This window comes from Diorhabda carinulata, chromosome 3 (assembly GCF_026250575.1).
Source record: "Diorhabda carinulata isolate Delta chromosome 3, icDioCari1.1, whole genome shotgun sequence".
Taxonomy (NCBI): domain Eukaryota; kingdom Metazoa; phylum Arthropoda; class Insecta; order Coleoptera; family Chrysomelidae; genus Diorhabda; species Diorhabda carinulata.
In genome coordinates this window covers 9,904,536-9,927,946 of record NC_079462.1, presented here as the reverse complement: position 1 = coordinate 9,927,946, position 23,411 = coordinate 9,904,536, and the positions used below count along the sequence as shown (strand labels likewise).

The 23,411-nt window shown below is 30.9% G+C and overlaps 1 protein-coding gene and 1 long non-coding RNA gene across 2 annotated transcripts; one reads left to right on the top strand and one right to left on the bottom strand.

Moving 5' to 3' along the window:
• Nucleotides 1–280: 280 nt before the first annotated feature.
• Nucleotides 281–2,516, bottom strand: LOC130891017 (uncharacterized). The gene is made up of 2 exons (XR_009058816.1): nucleotides 2,401–2,516; nucleotides 281–532 (listed from the first exon to the last, which is right to left on the bottom strand). It is a non-coding gene; the product is annotated as an uncharacterized LOC130891017 (long non-coding RNA).
• A 3,075-nt stretch (nucleotides 2,517–5,591) lies between these two features.
• LOC130891015 (uncharacterized) lies at nucleotides 5,592–21,559 on the top strand. The gene is made up of 8 exons (XM_057795477.1): nucleotides 5,592–5,731; nucleotides 10,858–10,998; nucleotides 11,072–11,198; nucleotides 12,463–12,617; nucleotides 15,623–15,820; nucleotides 15,892–16,042; nucleotides 17,710–17,879; nucleotides 21,329–21,559. Exons 1-8 carry the CDS (start codon nucleotides 5,626–5,628, stop codon nucleotides 21,445–21,447), a joined length of 1,167 nt encoding a protein of 388 aa, XP_057651460.1. The 5' UTR covers nucleotides 5,592–5,625; the 3' UTR covers nucleotides 21,448–21,559.
• Nucleotides 21,560–23,411: the final 1,852 nt, after the last annotated feature.

Here is a 23,411-nt window from a genome sequence, read left to right as displayed (position 1 = left end):
TACTTTAAACGGGTATTTCTATTATTGAGTGCATTAATCATATTTTGGAAACTACTATTAATTATTTCGCAAAATTTTCTTTGTCATTTCTTTTAGTTGGTAAACTTTCTACGTGATTAATTTCCAAATTGATCCTTCTTCATTATATATTATATAACAGTATTTTTTGTTTTAAGCCCAGAAATTTAAATATTTTATTACTCATATATACCCCAGGCTCTCACACTCTTGATAAATCTTTCTCATATTTAGAAAAATAATTTTATAATAATAAAAAACCTTTCTTATAATCATTTAATTTGATGCTATTGGCTCCAAATGAATTTAAAACGAAAACATTATGTTACATCGGGTCGGTATTATTTGATTTATGCAAAACCTTCCACAAAACTTTATTGATACCATATGAAAATCTTCAAAATGCACCTAGTATGCATTTCCGATAAGATTTCAGGGAATATCGAACTTCAAATTCCTCTTATAAAACGTATTCCAGCCATTATTATCACCACACAAGCGACTAATTTCACAACTGCAAAGAAACCAAATTAGTATACTATTCATATATTCATACAGTTAAATATCTAAAATATATTTGTAAATGCTTTTCATTCATAAGTCAATACCGTAATAGTATCGATTATATCATTTGATGTACCTCTTCTCATATTTTTTGATATAAATATTGGAATCGGTCCTAAAGAAATCAAACTAAATACGGGTACCAGAGCCATCTTATTACCACTAATTTTCATTATATTATTCTGTAAAATCATCTTCCAAGAGATACAACAGATATAGCAGATAATATTGAATCTTGACTTATGATGTATCAGTTCATTCTTAATAACTTGATGTCTTGGTATGCTATATTCTTGGTATTCTCATCTACACTACCGGTCAACAGCTTTTGCCCACCCTTTAGTTTACGTGATACACAACAAACAAAAACAATATCGATCGATTATGATATTTATATTTTAAAGAATCTGCATAGATAAGAATATAGCAATAATAAAACTAGATTCTGTAGTTATTACATATTTGAAGTTTTAAAGTAGCCCCCTTTTGGTTTCATTATTTTCATGCACAACTTTGGCATTCTCTGTGACAATTTTGCTCCATTCGTTGTTCAGGTTATTTCAAAGATATTAAGTGAAAGTAGGACCTCAATTTGTCCCACAACAACTCAATCAGGTTGAAATCGAGCGACTGTGACGGCCAAATCATTACTGTCAGTACATTTCTCCTTTCCAGTTCTTCCAAATATGCCGATCACGCACGGGCCAGAACATATTACATTTTCTTTAAATATTTTAATAGCCTTCTTTCCGCAAAATCTCATCATCTCATCAATGTTCACACGTCATTAGTCGCCCATCCACCAAAACACCCCTTAACCATCACCAAGTTTCCGCTGAGTTTTACAGTCGAGATTACTCATGGATCTAACATCCGTTCTTCCTTTGACCGGCGCACAACGCTCTTCTCTTAGACCCAAAAACCTCAAATTTTGACTTATAACTCCATAAAACTCTCTTCCACTCTTTATTTTGACGTTTTAAAAGAAGTTTCAGCTGACCCGACCTATCCCAACCTTGACCCTATCCTTACCTCACACTATTTTGTTTTATATAGAGTCAAAGTTGGTAACTTTGATATGTTCACGTAATAGCGAAATTAAATTTCAATTTGTAATATCAAGAATTGTTAAGTATTGAGAAACAATACGACGATTTTATTAAAATTGTTAAACCCACTGAAAATAAAAAACAATTATCCACTACCTGGCAATTCGATAGTAGCTTGCCTTGTATTGTATTTCTCATAAAACACAAGCTAGAAACATAGAATGGGAATAATGGAAGTGAGAAGAAATACTATTCACAAGAATTGTATTGTATAAATTTGGACAGATTTACTTTCAAAACTGAAATGAAGCACTACATAACACATTTCTAAATATTATAATAACCACTACACGAGAAGACATATCAACTGGAATGGAAACCGTTCAATGCAAGATCTCTGACATTCCATATGTGGAAACAAAGTCAACATTCGAAGCTGTTCTGGGATACCTTTCAAGTATCAACTTCGTTGAATATCCTTATACACGAAAGTACTGGTAAACGTCAAATTACTTAACTATTATAATCATTTCTCCATTAATAATAAGCGAAGAAAAATGAGTGTAACATGAATTTTTGTGAGTCTATTTATAAAATATATGTTTGGTGATAAATAAGTATTTTTATTATGATCAAAAATGTGAAGCTATTTAGATTGTCTGTCAACTAATTAAAGACAACTTTTCTCATAAAGCTCTTTCACTCCCTTACCTATTCAAAAATATGTGAAACTACATTCTAGATATTAACTAATCTAATATATGCTTACCACGTACAACCATATTTAGCACAAGTTGAGACACATAAAGGTATGTAAAAATTGTTACAGGAGATTTTTATTATTTCACTTCACGTGTGAATCTGTCAATCAAAACTTGTATGTGCCAGATGCCAGATGTTGAAAGATTGTCAATATATATTGTCAATGTCACGATGTCCACGTTATGCTTCATATGTTAAAAGAAAACTATTCCGGATTTCATTTCAGATTCCACAACAATAAAAACAGAACATTGTTCTATGGAAATTTATTTAGGATGCATTCGAGCACAATGCCTTCAAATTATCTCAATCGAACCGGAACTAAATTCTTTTAGCTAAAATTCAGTTAAAATCTGGTGACATAACAAGACTAATACTCGTAATGGAATGAATTATAGATTGAAAAGCACTGGAAAACATGAATTTTCAGTTAATTAAACTGAAAGGTAGATTATATATATATACTCTGTATTTCGAAATGAACCTAATAAGAAATGACAAAGATTAATATTAAGCACCACACGCTTTTTTGTGGTCGATCATTTCACCCTCATATTAAGAATTATGTTTCACTTTCAACGTTGCGAGATGTTTTTTTCTTTCACAAAGTATAATTTAATTTTAGTGCGATTCACTAAACAAGCGAATGTTTTGGAGCTTTCAACGTTAACATTAAGTCTCCTTATGAGTTATTACGTAGTTTCAGCATTCAGCATCTAATACCTCACCATTAGTAAGTGCCACTACATTGGATTGTCCATTAGCAAATAGCATATATAAACTTCATTATAATCTTCCGCACACCTTTACATTTTGTGGATAGTCGCTGCCCAACTCGAACGATCCTGACAATGATGATAATATAAATACATGTAATGATGATATTGTCATCAGTCTTTGACAAAATTATATTTAATTTGATAAAAGTTAATAAAATATTAAACAATACACGACTATGAAATATTAATGAAACACTCGTTTAAAAATTCTGGACACAGTTTCTTCTTTCGTTCATAAGCATCTTGACGTGTACTTCAATGTACACACACTAACACTCAAACCCAATAACAAGTTATTTATCCTTTTTACCAAAATTTCCAGTTATCTATCCATCCAATCAGCGCTAAAAATCGATTTTATTTCTGTGAAACATTGCCAAACACTCGAAACATCTTCACGAAGCATTTTTTTGTTCAATTGTGGGCACTTTCCAGTAAATATGCCCTCACATTATTGAGGAATGCAGGAAACGATAATATCAATTTGATGTAAATTGGCAAGTGATTGTGAATTTTTTTGCATTGTAAAATATTGAGCCCTTAACTAGTTGTGAACGTAAAGTAGGTAGGTAAAGGTCGTGCTCTGCATTCCTAAGTGGATAACCGCGCAACGATCTTTCTGAAATTGGAGAAGTGTGCTTACGAGCTAGGATTCAAAAATGAATAGGGAAACAAGTTTCAGAATTTTCAATATTTTAAAGAAATCCCTGCATTTCTCTTAATAAACTGTTAAGGAAGTGGATAAGTTCAGTTCTTTGGAAACTGGAGGAACTTAATATTTTAGAACCATGTTTCTTTAGAAAGTTAGAGTCTCGTATTATAATAAATATCTTTGGCAGCTTTTATTGTCTTATAAATTTTTCTGTATAGTTTCACGTAATTTTTGAAAAAGACACTATCAGAGAATTTCTTTAGGTGAGATAGAGATCGCATGTTTTTTGTAGATACATATACGTAAACCCTTAGTGGATCACTGTTTATTTTGTTCATGTTTAATATGCCTAAGGGGAAAAGAAATGGATGCCAAACTAGTAAGTGTTTTTATAAATCTAGAAAATTCGAAATCCACAACACCAGAGAGCATGTTCCAATCAGTTGTTCGACAACGGTGCATAAAGTTTAGAAAACGTTTTTCCGAAAAGGCATAATTTGCGAGAAGCATTCTTAGTATTAGATTTTACTGAAAAGAATGCTAAGAATACAGTCGGTGAATTTCCTTTTTAGATATAAGGACTCCAGTAAGGTCAGTAGTTTGTGACAGTAAGTATGTACGTCAGCGTCAGGGGTTCTGTAAATACAAACAATATAGAAGTCATAAGTATTGTGATAGACGATAGAAAATTCGAATACTTTCTCAGATATCATATCAAGATTGCTAGATATTAAAATCACGTTATTTGAAGTAAATTAAATCAATATTCGTGATAATCAGTGATAATAATATTAACTATCAATAAGCTTATATTTGGTATCTAAGAATATTTGGATAAAATTGAAAATCAAGCTGAAATAATAATAATAATCGGAAAACCGGTTATTTATTGAAATATTAGAAAATCACGGAAATATTTGTTTCCCTAACAATATAATCTGATGATCAGTGCAATAAATGTAAAATTTGTCCTCTCTAAAATTATAATTTTAAAACATAAGATTTCGCACTTCGCTCTGCTTCTCTCATCAATATTCGTCCTCTTGAGACTTTTTTTCCAATTTGCAATTTATTGTTGAAGGAGGAATTTAATTGCCTGAATGTTAACGTGTTTTGAAAATCTCTGTTCATGACTCGGTAGTCGCGATGAAGATCGCTATTTACCTACTTCGGAAGTACCAACGACACTTTATATCGAAATTGGATTATTTAAGTATTGCATTCGCTGCTGAATCCCCATAGTTGAATCTGACAAATCCAAAATCAGCTAGAGGGATTGTTTATGTATGAGTCGTTTATAGTAAATTGACAAACTTCATATCTAGATATTTTTTGTATTAGTTCGTGGTATCTGTTCGTTGTCTATTTTGATTGGCACATATTGCTCTTTTTATTCAAGTAACAAACTTGGAAAAACATATAAAAACAATCAAAAGCGAAACATATTTATGTCTTTGGAGTAGCTCATAGTGATAAAAATGGAATTTCAAGATTTTTTGGGCCACTGCGTAACAGTCTGCAAAATATTATAGGTGTGTTCGATAATGAAATCCAGAGATTACCTACCTACTTCCTAAAAACCATGTGAAATAATTATTTTGTTTAAAAAGTGAACTATTATTAACTAAAAGTATTTACTAAACCAATCAAACAACCGTTAAACTTTATCAGCTTTAGGCTTGGTTCTAAAAAATTTTAATCAGTTATGTACACATATAAGAAGTAATATATAGGGCCACGTGTATTCTTCCAAGACATTGTAGATTAGTTTGTACCTGTGATATAGGACTAATACATTAAGATGCTACGGTTTGTTTGTTTAGCAGTATTTTTTCATTTATCTGTGGGAGAAATTTTTGATTTCGTGGATATTGATGATGAAAATTCTCTGTGGCGACAAAGTGACAGTAAGTTTTGCAGCTCAGCTATTTCTAATATACTTTCATCAGCTTCACTTGTGTGTATCTGTTCATGTATAGTGGTACTATTTTTACATGAAAAGAAAAAAATAGGGTGAAAATAAAAAATAACGAAGTTTCGGTACCTTCTAAGGCATACCTGAATAGAGAATAATGATGTGATAAAATTTTTATAATGGAATCCTTTGTGAATAATTAAAGAGCTCCAAAAATTATTTTGATAATTGGAAGAAATTATCTTTTGCACTCTCTATGATGATAAATAGATGAAATGAATTGAACAAAGGGTTCAATTATATGCAAACTTCCATTTGAAAGGAAATATATATTCGTATAAATACTTGCATTAACATTTTATTATTTTATTAAGCACATCACAATTAAAAAATGAAGCAGTTGTAGATTTTTTCATATCCACCTCGACGTATTAATCTGGAAAGCAAAAATAATTATTATTGGCTCTAGGGGTGGTGAAACAAGATATTCATTTTATTTCTTTATCACTTGTTTTACATAATTTTTCTATACATTACTGTCAATTTAGATATAACTTGACGTATGCTTCCAACCACTACTGTATTATGAAGTAGATAAACAATTATTATATTTGGGCAGTTTTTCAGTTCTGTGGTCGGATACTTATTTAGTATATTCAAGAAAGAATAAATACACTTTATGTAACTTATGGTGTTATTCTGTGTAATTGTTCAGCTGAAAATTCAACATCGATGTAGTTGACATCTTTAATCACCGTTATAAACCGTATTGGAACAGTCAGACGTTTTGGTCGTCGATATTTTGAGTTAAAATTATGTTTGATGTCATTCCTATCGCTAATTTTAGTTATTTAAATGTATTTTGAACTTTTGTCTGTAAAAATTTTCTGATGTGTATGTTGAAGCAATAAAAATACATAAATACTTAAAAAATCAACTTTCTGATTTTTCAGCAAAATTTCTACCTTTGTTCGTCAGAATAAATACCTTTTTTGAAAGATCGATTAACAGACTATTTTTTCAAACTATCACTTTTTAGAAGTATCCAGTTAAATTTTTTCCATTTTTATTCTTAAATTAACTTTTTTGTGATACGCGATTTCCATAATTGCATAATTTACATATATAAATAATTGGAGTACCTACTAAAGATTATACTAAAAAATTTTTATCCAAAAATATTCAATAGTTTCTTGATGGTGATACTTTTCTGACTGAGGTACATATAATCCCGGTCTGACAGTTATGATATACCAAAAAAGTGTGGCTGTTAAGGGTTAACAGCGAAAATGCTATTATCGACGATGTAAGCAGCATTGAAATCATGCAGAAATGCATTTCCATAGATTTTTGGTACAGAATAAGGCCATAAATCATTTAAACAATTCTTACTTTCAAGACCTAGAGTAGTAAGGGTAAATTGAATAGTTTCGTCACATTATCTTTATTAGTAAAATGAGAATAATGGTAACGTAGTAAATATTCATGGCTAATATATGATAATCAATTAAAGGATATTCACCGATTCAAAATTGTCACGCAGTCATTGCACATAAGAGCGAGTTGAAGCTGTCGTTTATTCATATTTTTGAAGGTTTACTTCTTGAGAAGCTTATGTAGTGGCACTTAGTAAAGGTGGAGCATGATAAAATGATTTCATTTTATTTTTATGAATAAAATTATATTAAAATCATGAAGCATTCTTAATCCATTCTTTTATAGTCCAGTAAACAACGGTAAAAATATGGTATCACCTCAGAATTACATCAAGACACAAGAATTTGCGTGAAATTATGGAATCAAGTTCTATTCACCCTTCATTCCACAATCTACCCTATGCCAAATGTGCAAATTATTTCAAGGGTTGAAAACTACCGCTTTTTTTCAAAATTCAATAAAATAGAAAAAAACGCATTTAGAAATTGAAAAAAAAACATTTGTAGAATTGGAATAAGGATAGCATGATGTTTTAGGATACTATTTATGTGTTCAACCCTTAAGCAATTCATAATACATAGCATACATTCTAGAAACTGATATTATCAATTATTATAAATAATATAAAACAAATATCTAGCAATGAGAAATTAATTTAATATGTTGTTTGTATACCACTTAAATATTAAACGTTAATTAATAAACACAAATAAATGTTTAATAAACGAGAGAAAGTTTTTTTCAAATAACAGCCATTTTTTTTTCAAGAAATTGACAAATTCTTCCTACATTGTAACCATAATTTTTTTTCACAATCAAGCTCTCTAAACCATTCAAACTTCTTGATATTGATAATTGTATCCAATTTCCAATTGAATAGATTTGCGAATTTATAACAATTCATTTCAATTGGGGTGGCAATATCTAGGGTAGATATCACGTTTTTTTTTTCATGAAATGAAAGGATTCTATCTTATATTCTCATTTAAACGGTTTTATCGAATCATTTAAAATAGATTTAATACTTTTTTTCGTAACATCGTCCGTTTTCCACTTAATAAATTGTTCAAAATTTTCGGTTTATATCAACAAAATGTTTTTGAGTGCTACATTGCATTACATACATACCTTAAAGTTTTTTTGATGAAATCTGAAGTTTTTGAGTTATTTGTGAAAAATCGATAAGAAATCGTAATTGTAAACAAAAATTTCAATCAAGAATCAGTCGAAAAGTATTGATTTTTCGAAAAAACTACATGATATAATTTGTGCTTTTTTCTATCGATTTCTATAGTTAGTTTTAACAAAAAAATTACCACCCTCTAATTGGGACGGTATTAACCGCCAATCTAAGGTGAAAATCGTTGTTGATTGGACTATTAGTAGACAATTGCAATATTTTGTCCAGTTATATCTTGAGTATTTTTGTGAAACATTTCGGGTCGGGTGTACACTCATGTTCACCTAATTCATCTGCTTATTCAGAACTTCTAAACAGCTAACGTTAAAAAATATTTCTAAAATTTTTCAAAAAGTGTGCATCATATCATCATTTAAGTAGCCCAACCAGTATTGACAATCAGTGCCTCTGTATAATTTCATCAGTAATATTGTAAAACTTCTACATTTTCTCTTCTTTAATCGTATGATGTTATGTTTTTTCCCATTTTCCGGGCTTCATATAATTCACAAACTCCAAAAACAACTATTACTTCTACAACAACTTGCTATTGAGCAATTCCACTCTTACTGTAAAAGATTTGAAACAAAGTTTCTCCATTCTCCGATTTTTCGGCGTTCATGTGGCCCCTTCAAATTTACCATAATCACATTAGTATTGAATATAGATTGCACATTCACTTTGCAAGCTGCAACTAAACGAAGCTGTCAAGACTACACAACTTGGAACTCCTCACTAAATGGAAAAATCCACAATCGTATTATAGGTAATATTTGATGGGAAAAGATTTTTGGAATTAGAACAAAAGCTTCTAACCGTTCTTGACAAATACATATTGGAAAAAAATATTGTGGTACGGCTATTCAATCTTCAATACACACTATTGAATGAAAAAATATTATGATTAAATATTAGGAAATGACTATACGAAATTTGCCAAATGTTGAATCTTCTACTCAAGCAATTAAACATTATCTATATAAGTCTATATTTACTCTAACATGTGAAATTATTGACTCAAATTCACAATTTTAGGAAAAATCCTACAAGTAAATTCCTTGGTGGTTTGTCTGTTGGAATCTTACTTACATTAAAATGATACTGGCAACAAAAATAAATACATCTCGCAGGATCGTCAAAACAACCAACACTTTTTGTTGTATATTTGGATTTCTTGGCAACATAAAAAAAACTCAGGTCTTTTACTCGTGGTATAAAACACGATTTATATAACATTTTTCAGATTAATCAAAGTTTAATAATAACGCTAATTTTAGAATAACCGAGAATACAACTGTCGTATTATTACATGTTCAGTGTTCATTTTATACCTATGAGTCACGCAATATTGCGGCCTTACTAAAATGTTTAAACTACCTACAAAATTTTTGAATTTTCAATATTTTTTTCTATATAAGTATTGATAGAAGAATTGATAAAAATGATAAAAGTTGTATATTAACTATCCTAAACTACTCGTACTTTTTTTTCAAATCATGCAAGTACCTAATTAAGTCAAAGCTTAATGCATGCATGTTTCTAATAGATTATCATAATTATTATTTTGCGAAAAGGACTTCAAAAATATCATGCCTTGTGGCCAACAGTTGTATTAGCGGTTATCTATTTCCATAAACAAACAATTTAAAATAAAAACTGCACAGCTTGTGGCCTTTTTTGGTAACTATTTCTTATGGAATTGTGACCCTGTATGCACGATCACGACGCTTTTCTAAAGTTTTCTACCCACTCATTTAGTTTTTCCCCTATAGTTTTGTATATTGGAAAAGTAATGTATTGAAATTAGCCTAATTACTGAACATAATAAAAATCTTTCACCTTTAAAGATTGCAGACACATATAATCCGGTTTTGTGTCAAGGAGGAAATTTTTCAGCTGATCCGATAGAGTTCATATGAACTTATGGTTATATTCAACTTAATCTTTTATTATTATGGTTTTTATTTAGAATTCAAGAAATGTGCTTACTGTCAAAAATAAATATATTATCAATCAATAAGAAGTTAATTATGATTTATAGTTCACACCGATCGGAATCTATACTATTTTTTAAGAGAATAAATAGTTGAAAGTTGTTTATTGTAAATTGTTTCTCAATTGAAAAATGAATTTCTTGAATATAAACTATTGTTACCTAGAACCAACAAATAATCAATTACCCTTACTTCTGTCAAATAAATAAATAAAATAAATTTTGAAATGAATTTTGAATGAAAAATTTGGTTACCTTATAACAAATTTAACCCGTTGATAGCCAAGACAATTTTCATTATTTTATTTAATCTTATTATATCATAAAAAAATCTAATTTTTTTACAAAGTAATCACCAGAAGATGTGGAAAATGTAGAATATTAATAATTGAATTATGGAATAAAAATCACTTTGGGGAGGTTAATTACAAGTTATTTCCTAGTTGGCGGTCAACGTGTTGATTGTTCATTGCCCATTCATGTGTCAATAGTCATCTTTTTCCCATAGAAATCCAACAAAAGACAACAGAGTGCCAGGTACAAACAAAAAGTGGTTTGAAATATGGTACGTGTGTCCCATACGCCAACTGCTTATTATCACAAGGAAATCCAAGTGGGATATGTGGAATACTCAAAACCTGCTGCGTGTGTAAGTAAGACTAGCTTCAATTGAATTAGTTTAGTATTTTTCAATTAATGATATCAGCTTTACGTTTACTTAGATGAAAACACTTGTGGAAAGTCAAGTAATTCTAAAGTTAGTTATTTCGAAGCGAGTGAAGTTTCAAATGGTGTAACTAATTGTGAATATGTTGTTAAACTTCGAAACAAGAATATATGTCAAGTTAGGTAAGCTAAACTTTGAGATAATACCATAAGTAAGTAGTTTGGCCAATTTGTTTATTTATTGATGCTGCTTTGATCAACACTTTATAGTCTGATGATGATTAAAACTTATTTATGAAATTTCCTTAGATGGTAATGTGATATAAAAGATACAGTATTGGAAGAATATTTCCAAAGCATAGTAATTTCAATATAAATACTTCGATCAATTTAAGCCCAATCTGTTAATGTATATTTCCATAGAATATGGAACGGTCTTTGCCTTCATTGGTGCCAATTATCCTTTTTCAGTCCATCGTTTTGGTTGTTTTCTTGTTTCGGGTGTGATGGACCCACGTTTCATCCATGGTTATGAAACAGTGCTAAAATTAGGCTTTCTTTCTGTGAAACAGCTTCACGACGTTGTTTTTTTCCATTGTGAGCAACTTGTGCACAGCTTTCTCATGTTCAAAATTTTAGTCATTCGACGATCATCCAGTACTGTTTTGGGAATTTCCTTCAACATTTCTGAAGTCGTTACCTCATTTGGTCGACCACTGCGATGCTGGTCTTCGCAGATCGTACGGCCTCGTTCAAACACAATATTTCACTCTTGATTACGGAGGATCACTTTCACCTAGAGTAGAATCTAGCTCAGCTTTTATTTTGGTTGCACTAACACCTTTCAAATAAAAGTATTGTATCACATAACCATTTTTTTCTATGTTTACAAATTAACTGAAAACGTTCTCTATTTATGGCTGTCAAACAAATACTAAACAACGTGGAAAAGTCTCAATTACAATTTTAAATTGAATAACAACTTTTCACATATGCTATGAGTCATTTTTATTATCTTAGATTGAATAGAAATTTATCATCTACTTATAAAAAGATAAAACATGTAGATAGTAAATTGAGTCACAGAAAAAATCTTTACAGCTAGAATCAATTTCTGAGAAGATGTATCACTAGTTCTGATCATTCTATTGTGAAAAAATGATCGACTTTCCATTTCCCTTTGAAAGAAACATCGAAACTAAGTACAGTTCGGAGATCATGAGCCTCAACTCAAACAAGGTTTAGATAATTCTTAGCAGATCGATTAATGATAGTCTAATTTTATTCTGCACTCTTACTAGCTGGCTTACCATTTGAAAACTGTTGAAGTATTTGGTTTCTATGGTATCTTTTTTGGGCATTGGAATTACCAGTTCTCCTCGATTGAGAAATTTTGAGGAAATTTTACGTACATTTCTGAATAATTAGTATCATCTTCAATTCGTAGGTTGGATTTCATTAAATTCAATTTAGCACCAGCAACATTAACTTTACCTCAATATGCCTCTCAGAAAGTATATAAATGCGTAGACGATATACTAAAAATCAAACCAAACGATTTCAACATACCAGATCTATGTGGAAATAACGACAAACAACATGGTAAGTAACATCTTCTATTGAAAAACATCAATGTGGGAAATAAAGAACGGTTGCCTAATTGGAGTCGTACATCTAGAATAAAAAATATTTCAGGATATATGCTAAAATAATGTTTCTAGTCTCAATTCCAATCAATTCAAGATGTAAACTTTCTTGTAATTATTCCCAATAATAAAAAAAGATAAAAATAATGCAATTCTGGTGACAAAAGATGTTGCAATCTATTAATATATTGGATATAAAATTTATATAACTATAAGTCTTCCTTTAATCTATTTAAGCATATTTTGGATTAAGTTTGAGTAGATAAATTAAATAATTTTAGACAAATGAACCATTAAATGGACGGTGTTTTGCAACAACCGTCTAACCCATCTTTCTATTGTTTTGGAATACTTTAAAAAACACGATTTTCAAACATAGCTTTGGTATATTTTATTTATAATTATGTATTTATATAAAGAATATTAAGGCAGGATAGACAATTTTTGAATTTATGAAAATAAGGTTGTTGCAAAAACTGACAATCCCTAGACAATTGCATCAATTCGAATAACGGTCATATGAACAGAATATGTTTAATTGGTATTAATTTCATTTGATCTTGATCAATTTGAAAATTCATTCTAAATCTTCTTCAAAAGTTTCACCTTCGAAATTATCTACAAATCTATAAAACGAAATGGCATCTTAGGGAATGAAACTGTACAAATTTTTAATGTCATTCAGTTTTTCAGAAGATAATGGCTTACTATTTGGCCATAAAAGAGGCAAGTTGACATGTTTCAGAACAGGCTCTCGTCATTTTTCAGCTTTCGCAATGTTTACCATAATATAATCATCATCTGACACATACTTTTCCATATATAAAGTTGTAAGATTCTCTTTTATGATCTCTAACACATGCGTTAACAGAAACGTTTATACGATTTACAATAAACTTATTTTCTAATCGACATGATTTCATCATTTCCATGTAATGCCCAGAGAGCAAATCTTTTATTGAAATTGATTCAAAAGAAGGATGAAGTATATAGATCAACGTTAAAACTAGCTTGATACTTGTGTCCTCCACAGAAGTAAGACCATAAAATGAGATTTTTCACCGGGACCATTATATTTTCAGTAATATATTTACGTAAACATGATCCAATTTCTTGTGATCTCCTGCCAGTTTCTCGTTCAGTCCATACTTTAAAAGCACCTTTTTTGCGCTGTCAACATATATATGTAAATTAAACAAATTACAATGTCTTTTATAATATGCGACTCCATTTGGTATTGAAAGCAAAGAATGAGTTTTCTGAAGATCAAATGTAAAAGTTTCCATTGTTACATCCTCCTGTACACGAATTAGATCAGCCTTCGAATGACTTCATAGCTGTTCAGCTATTTTGAGGTGTTTTACATGATCCAAGTCCTCTTTTTCCAGGACTTGTAACGAACTTATTTGGACTTTGTAATTATCACATATATGACTAGTATCCTTATGGGGTTTTAAACTTGAAATTAAAACACATGTTTGTATTTTGTAAGATTCACGAAGGTGGTAATGTCATTATAGAGTTGCAACATTTTTGCCAAATTTAAATCAAAATCTAAATATTTCTAATCTGTCTGGTTGCGACAGTCACTCGATACATATGATGGAAATGATTCTATATGCTCTTTAATTTTGTTACTTCTCCCTTCATCGATGGCATTTCGTCTCCCACTAATTCTTCCCCTTTTATCAAGAAGAATGTCATTTTTCAGTTGATCCAGCGCCACTCGGATTCTATTGTGGTTTATTTGAATTGTGTTTTTAAAATGTGCATACAGAAATATTTTCTTGACTGACTTTTTCTTCATATTTTTAGTCGAATTTTTCAAGGAAAAATTAGACTATTACGGTAGGCATGACTAGAAGAAAAATGGGGGGCACATCATTGTTTTGAGACCTCCTGAACACGATTATTATGGTTTTTCGAATGTCTGTAGTTTATATATATATATATATATATATATATATATATATATATATATATATATATATATATATATCTGTTTAAGCTACAATTCTTATTTTCGTCTCTCGAGCAATTGCTATGGGTCCGATTTGGTTCAAAATTAGCATACATGGCTTTTTTGGCGGCGGATTGATGTTATTAGAGTTTGGTTGAAAACAAATGAATATTTCGAGGGGTCGCAGTGCAAAAAAAGTGGTTTTTAACCTTTGCTCACCTCTGCAGGTCAAAAGAAAAACGACTGAAAAATGAAATTTCACATGTAGATTCAATTAGTTGCGAGATGATTTCCTGTCTAAGCTCGAAAGTTTCCATCTCCACCCCTCTCCATTTTATGGTCATTTTTGTTATATTTTCTTATTTTTTGGCCAGAAAAAGTTTAAGTAGAGGGTTCGAACTTCGCATGCAAGTAGGGGTGATGTTGAAGAATTGTCTTTCTCAAGTTCAAAGTTTTCTTCTTCATTTCTTCTAGCACAAAACGCCCGAAATCATTTTGATCGTTGTAATTGTTGAACTGGACCGCCTCCTATTTAATGAATAATACAAGTATGATCGTTGCTAGGCTGATTTTTTTCACTTCCCATTTTCGAAATTTCTTGTCATTATGACAATTTTTTCTTTGTTGTCAATTGGAATTGAACAAGAGGGTTCGAGACCACCGGGTCTATTGAAATTACGAATTTTCATTCGAGAGAGGGAGTTAACTTGTGAAATGGAAAGTTATTGAGGAATAGCAAATTTTCCATATAAAGAAATAAGATTGAGAATTGATATCATTTCCAAGAAATTCATTTTATGGAAACATAACATCTTTATGTTTATTAGTTAGTCTAATAGTTGTAAGAATATGATTTGAAGCATACTGCTTTCACCGTTTATTTAGTCAATCCAATATCAACACCACTATGAATTATATATTTTGAAATTAACAAAAACGTGTTTATTCTATTCTTCATATGTGAAATAATATTCTTAGTCCCGTTTCCTATGTTTTTGTAGTCTACGTTCATGTGAACCAAACTGATGGAGTGACTAAAGGTGTCTCTTTACAAATGACGATAGCTAACAGAAATTATAATCCCGCCCTATTTTCTCCATCTTGGAGGATAAAAATTACTCAATTAGAATGTCCTGGTAAGCGAAGCGGAATTAATTTCGGAGATAACCAGGATGTAATCGAAGACTTCCATCTACTTGGTAAGTTCATCTTACTCAAATACTTTTTATTGATGACTATAGTTTATATTGCTGATTTATTTGTTATTCAGCTCCTCAAGGTGCAATACAATATTTCACTGAATCTACTGGTTATTTCAAATCCTTTGGTTTTGATGGATCCGTAACTCGCCAGCAAAGTTATACCTATGGTCAATTATATGCCATTGCATTCAAAAGAGAAGTTGGTGTTTGTGGTATTAAGTGAGTATCTGTGATAAATTTCTCCATATCTTATACAAGAAAATATATAAATTTCTTCAATTTTTTATTTCTTATATCTTTTGATATGTTTATGTTTCCAGATGTTTTTGATTTTAAGTCTGTTTTGTTTCAAAATTAGTTTCTTTTAATAATTTTTAAAAGATAGAAATAAATTGATATTTCGACTCAACTATCAATATTTTGATAAGGACTGAAGTTTAGACGAAATTTTAATTTATTTGTATCTTTTAAAAATTATTAAAAAAACTAATTTTGAAATAGAAGACACCTAAAATTAAGAACATTTAGAAACACAAAGAAATCATATATTAACTTGAAGATACCAAGCAGAACAAAATTCTTGTTTTTTATACACCTTGTCAGAAAAGTGTAAACTCACACTCTTCTTACAATCCTTTCATGTTTGCTTATATTATACGAGGATACATTGAAAAATTCTTAGCCTCCTCTAGAACCAAACGAAATTTCAATGTCAAAATATTTTATTACTCAACATATCTTCCTCTTCATTGGATACATTTATTACACCGAACCTACAACGTCTCTAGACCTTTCAAAAAAAATGTTTCTACCTGCTCTGCAAACCAGACCTCCTCGTAGGAAGAAAATTTACGGCTTTTTAAACTTTTTTTCAATTGAGGAAAGAGATGATTCTCGGACGAAGCCAAATCTGGTGAATAAGGGGAGTATTCTAGTAATTCGAACACTAAATCACGAATTTGCAAAAACAAAACACCTTTGGATAGCTTTCTGGGTCTCTTCTTATAACTTTTGTCTTGTAGAGTGGTCAATAATAGTAATCTCCAGTTATTATTCTACCATTATCCAAAAAATCAATCATCAATCAAACTGGAGCAAGAGCTGGATGGACCCATCTCTCATCCATAGTAACAATTCGGTTTAAGAAATCTACTTCGTTTTCAAATCGAGCACAGATCGAACGCGATACTTCTGCTCTTGCACGCTTTTGGTCAACATTCAAACATTTGGGGATCGATTTTGCAGCAATTTTTCTCATGTCCAAATTGACGTGAACTATATGATGAACGCGTTCATATGAAATGTTCAGTGCTTCAGATATCCGTTTTAGCCCAATTCGACGGTCTGATAAAATCATGTCATGAACTGCTATTTTCGAGGACTAACACAGAAACTGACCTTCCCGATCGGTCATCATTTTCAATGGAAAATTCACCTCTTTCGAAGGTTGCAGTGCAATTTTTCACGGTCGCTTACGAAGGCCATTGATCAACAAGGGTATTAAGCATATCTTCGTAAATCTGCTTACCTCTTAACCCTTTTAAATCCAGGTACTTGATGATGGCTCGATATTCCAATGTTTCGATTTTTACAATTTCGGTGGACATTTTTTTTCTTTTAGTTTATTGCGTAACTCTGGTTTACTCTTTGATGTCAAACTTTACACTGATACTTCTAATAAGTTATTGTTCGTTGTTATGGTAACGCAATATTTTGTTTATCCATGGAACTGGTCTAGGCTAACTAGATATCAATACATCCTATCAATACATATATATATATATATATATATATATATATATATATATATATATATATATATATATATATATATTGATTATTATTCTATTATTATTCTATATTTATTATACTTTTATCAAATTTAGGTTTTCACCTGACTACATATCTATACCTTACGACAACTCCCTAGGAATCCATAAAGATTCAGATTGCTATCACTACTTGTATGTACCAGAATTGTACTTCGATAATCCGTATTCTTTGTTCAGTGGACTTGTAGCCAAAGTATGTTTAGAAACTGCAGAGGATTTTAGATGTAAGTACTGAATCACTGTATATACCATAAACTTCAATCCAATTGTGAAACACATGTTACAATGTACTTCGTGGTAAATATGTATATAGAAAAAAGACTATATTTTAAATTAATCTTGAAGTTGTTGAAAAAATAGAGAGCCTCGTTCCTTAGGCATTACAAATAGAAAATTACTATTTTTTATTTGTATATAAACCTTTCGGAAGTAGCTGTCATTTCATTATCATCTCATATTATATGGAAAAATTAGAATTTTAATACTTAAAACGAATTTCATTAGTTTATGAATTTTCGTGTTTCTATCCATAAAAATAAATAAAATTTATTGGATGAGATACCAAGTATAAGCCTTATTTAATTTTGATTTGTTCCTGAAAATGCTGATTTCAAACTAAACGCAAAGTGCTCCAATAGGTGACTCCCGAGAGTAACGAGTTTATAATTATGGAAGCTATTGAAATGGATTGAAAGAGGTTTTTCCGTCGTTACTTAGGGACCCCCAACGCAAAATGTTACCAGTATCATCCAATCACATCAAAAATTCTGAATAACCTCGCCGTTTGATAAAAAATGTTACTATCTCAGAATAGCACGAATGGATATTGAATGACATCCTCACTTAGATTTTATTGTGTACATTCACATCTAATATTTTTTTGAATAACTATATAAAACATTTTCATTTAAAAGAATGTGATTGCCAATCAAAATGTCTATGTTTAATCCTATCTATCTCCATTGAGTTAAAGTGCTGTAGCCCACAGCAAAATTGTCATGCTCTTCGTTCTAAAATCTATAACTTCATCGTTTTTCTTTAACGATTCTACTTTATATATACGAAGTAGCCTCAATTTGAAGATGCGTTCAAAGGTTCTGAAAATTTTGGGCGCTTAGTTTTGGTTTAATTTGTTTGGCAATCGTATAAGGGAATCTGTGTGAAGATTTTTCATAAAATTGGATATCATTAAATATTTGTGTTGGTATGACAATACGCCCACGCAAATAAAAGAGTTAGACACAATTTGAGGAAAGCGCATTATCGTTTAGGAGCGTAGAATTTTAGGCAGCTGATTTCAAACTTAGGAGTATCAGTTTAATTGACGACGAGTTTTTGAAACTGACAAAAAACTCAGATAAACAGCAATATCATCGAAAAAATTATCAAATGGTACAGATGAACTTAAGATTGAGGTTAGAGAGGTAGAGGAGGTTATTAGCATACCAGAAGCATACATTAGTCTTATACTGACTCAAGAATTATACATGACTAGGCTTTCCGCACGTTGGGTGCCGCGTTTGTTCCCCAAAACCCATTCGAATGAACATTTTTCAAGTCTGACATTATTAAAGCAAAATAAGTCAGATTTTTTGCGTCGATACACAATTAAGGATAAAACTTGATTTCACTACTTCTGAAATGAAACAACAGTCTAGTCTAGACAATGAATTACAAAGAGCGAACCTGCAGCGAAAACGGCATAGACGGTTTCATCGGCCGATTTTTGAGATAGTCATGAGATAGTGAACATGGATTATCTTATAACAGGTCAAAAATAACAGGAAAATATAACGCATCATTTTTTGATAAGGTAAAGGAAGCAACTGCAAAAGAATTACCTTAATCTGATGCAAAATAATATCATTTTCCATAAAGACTTCGCACTTTGTATTGATGGACCACCCAGAGTATTCAACAGACCATCGACTTTTTTCTGTTTCCTCACCTCAATGTTTCACTTGCGGGAGAGAGATTTTCATCAAACGAGGACGCTATCGCATAATTAAACGCATATTTTAAGGAGAAAAAGAACAATGATTGTGAATGTGTTGTTTCTTTGTTAGGTCGGAAACTTTTGGGACAACCCTCGTACGTAAAAAATTATCTAGCGTCTGGCTGCTATCACTATACTTATTATTCTTGTGGTAATGATCGTTCCTTTGTAGTCTGACTCCATAGAAACTCATATGTGCCATATCGAAGTATGATTCAGTTTTATGTTGGAATCATATTAAAATTAAATTTCGGAAATTATCTCATTGAGGATTTTATTTCTACTATGGATAGAATGTCTCTACTATAGTATCATGATTCTCCAATAGCAAGCTCTTGTTTGACATTATTTTCGTCCATGTCTTGCAACCAATGGAACAATTATACAGTTATACAGATGTATAACTGGTTGAAGGTTGGCAGCCAAGTACTTTCGCTTTGTACTTATAGAGAGTCTTGCTTTCTTCTTTTAATAACTTATGTTAGTGCTGTACTTTGTCGTTATTCACTGATACTGGTCACATTGACGTAAATTTATAAGCAAGTAATTAGTGACTTCTATTAAAGCTATTAGTTGTGAGTTAATTTTAAATGGAGTGCAGAACCAACCATTTTTGGCATATTTCACTTTTTTATTTCCATAAAAGGAAGAAAGTTGCTGCTGCTCACAAAAAAATATGTGATATTTATGGTGGTGATTGCTTTATAGAGCGCACGTGACAGAATTGGTATGAAAAATTCCCTCAAAGATGAGCAACGTTCTGGTCGGCCTACTGAAGTTGAAGATGACCAAATCAAAGTCATAATTGAAGAGGATCGTAATATAACTATTCAAGAGGTTGCGAAGAGGCTACATGTATCGAACAAAACAATTGAAAAGCACTTAAAATCTTAAGAAGCTTGATATTTGGGTACCTCACGAGTTGAAAGAAATTCATTTAACACAAGAATCAAAATTTGCGATAAGCACCTTGAACTAAATGAAGCCGACCATTTCTTGTGGAGAATCATCAGTGGTGATAAATAATGGGTCCTGCTGTATAGTAACATAGTTCGAAAACCATCATGAAGCAAACACGATGGAGCAGCACAACTATCGAAAGCTGAAAAACAACAAGCTGTCAGTTTGGTAGGATTACAAAGGTGTTGTGTTTTCTGAGCTACTCTCAAGAAACCAAACAATCAATTCTGATGTTCACTACCAACAATTAATGGAACCGGATGAAGCAATCTAAGAAGAACCACCAGAATTGTCAAATCGGAAAGGTTTAGTGTTCCACCATCTTTGGCAACTCGTGGAAAACTATTGGAGCTCCGCTGGTCAAACTTTCACAAACGACAGTGACCTTCAATCGCACCTGGTTCAGTTTTTTGCTGATAAGGACTACAAATTTTATAAACGCGTAATCATGAAACTGAAAGAAAGACGGCAAAAGGTCATTAAGCAAAATGGAGAATATATAATTGATTAAAAACTATTCTTCGTTTGTTTTATTCCATACTACAAAAATCGAGATTACTTTTCTCCAACTAATAATATTTTAACCAAAAAATCTATGTTATTAAATACTTATTAGGTTGGGATTTAAAGAATCCTGTCAATGAATCTTCTAAGTGGTTTTCTTAAATAAGATTATATCTTTAATTATGAATTAATGGGGTTTTCATTTTTTTACAGCATATGCACCAGGACCATTTTACGTGCATTTCAATTCAAAGAACGCCAACTTCACTACAGTAGAGGAAAAGAAACAAGGATTCAATATCAAATATCAGTTATTGAGTAGATGTCCTTAGAGAGGCCATAACAGATTTCTTAATTTATTTCTAATTTATTTTAATATATTATTGTGTAGTTTTCAACACTGTTATATGGAAATTATATTCATAGGATTAAATAAAACTGAAACATGAAATATTCTATATTTTCTATTAGGTAAAAAATATTACAATTAATGTTCGTGCCATGCTTAAATATTTCATAATATATACAACAATGAGAGTAACAAACTAATAAATTAACAATAACATTAAATAACAAATATCTTATACTAAATGTTCAATACTTCTAGTTATAATACTCATTTAACCTAAATGTATATCTCCAAAAAATAAAAATCACCTTTGAGCCAAAATATACTGAATATATTCAGTATGTTTTTTAATATACATAATTAATTAGACAATAAAGTTCGGTGGGATCGTTAAGATGATAATATTCGACTGATTCATTTTTTCCTAAAATGATTTGCTGGTACACATTGTGACAATATTAGAAGTGTTTTCATTTATTACTATTAAGTAATTATCTTGAAACACATTGAAGTTGGAGGTATCTATTGAACAGTAGTCAAAGATATTATGATAAATATTATAATGGGACACTATACAAAAAGTTATCTGTAAACAGACCAATTCTTGAGATCCCGGACGAAATGAGAATATTTCTTTGTTGTTTTTGTTTTGACGATAATGACAAAATAGTTAATCTAAACCTATCGAAGCGGTAGCATATAGTAATGAAGAACACATTCTTCTCTAGACCATTCTACTCTCACCATTCTTTATTCAACACTAGTTGACTGATGATGAAGACAGAATTTGAGAGTTATTATTGTGCAGCTACTTCGTTCAAGATTTTAATTTAGTATAAATAGTTCAAATACTTCGATAAGGCTTTTTAACTCAATTAACATTGGTTTTTCAAATGGTAACACTGTTATCTTAATGATTCATTCCATAGTATCTATGAAATTGTACGTAATTGCTTCCTGTTCAATCCTGTACGTTTTGTCCTCTTCTTGGATCTTCCTGAGAAGCTGAACTCCAGCTCTCGTACCACCTCTTTGGTAGTCTGCCTACAGGAGTTTTCGCCCATTTTGTTTATCTGTTTTCTGGCATTCTTCCTACGTGATGACTCCAGAATATTTTTCGTATCGTGACCTATCTCAGCACATCCTGTACGCCCAATTCGTCTCTTATATCATCACCCCTTATTCTGTCCCTGATAATTCGTAGTATTTTTATCTCTGTGGGTCTCATTATTCTTTTTGTTGTTGATGTCTCGGCTCTGCTTTCTGAGGTTGTTTTTTTTTTGTTTTGTGATAATAAAAGGAATGGAAGTTACCTTTTTGATCTGTTTCATTGAAACTAATACAACTGGAACTGAGTATTTTCATATTTTTTCTCGTCAAACTGCAAATAAGTTAAAAATTTAGAACAGTTTTTTTGGAGATTAATTTCGACTTGCGTTTAATTTTATCAAAGATGAGTACTTCTGAAGGTTTTTAAGTCATAACCCAATAGCATTTGAAAGGTACAAAAAAATTATAGCTTTAGGTGGAGTTAATTCCTTCTATTAGATGAAAAGAGCTTTAGTTGACATTCTGCCTATTTTTAACGAGTGTCCAATATATTTGCTGTTCAGACTCCATTTACTGCTTACTTACACTAAGCACAATACTGTATAGTTAAAACAACCAACAAAGTCACGTTTCCGGGAGGAAATTTTACACTTCTTCTAATAGCAATCTTTGAGAAGCAATTTCGCGATTAAAATGGAAACAATCCAACAAATAACAACCACACAAAATCTTAAGGTGAAAGCATTTGTTTACCCTACGGCTGCCATTTTTAAATGGGCATTAGCTAATTTTAACAATTCGTTGTTTCGTCAAATTCGTCAATTTCCTTGTAAATTAGAGGAAGAATGCAATTGGAAAATGTCATAATTATTTACATTATCATTCCATGAATCACAA

Excerpts from the sequence above, each read along its gene's own strand:
- LOC130891015 (XM_057795477.1), top strand. The coding sequence starts at position 5,626 with ATGCTACGGTTTGTTTGTTTAGCAGTATTTTTTCATTTATCTGTGGGA. Across the intron at positions 12,618-15,622 it reads AAATAACGACAAACAACATG|TCTACGTTCATGTGAACCAA; the intron begins GTAAGTAACATC and ends ATGTTTTTGTAG. Across the intron at positions 15,821-15,891 it reads CGAAGACTTCCATCTACTTG|CTCCTCAAGGTGCAATACAA; the intron begins GTAAGTTCATCT and ends TTTGTTATTCAG.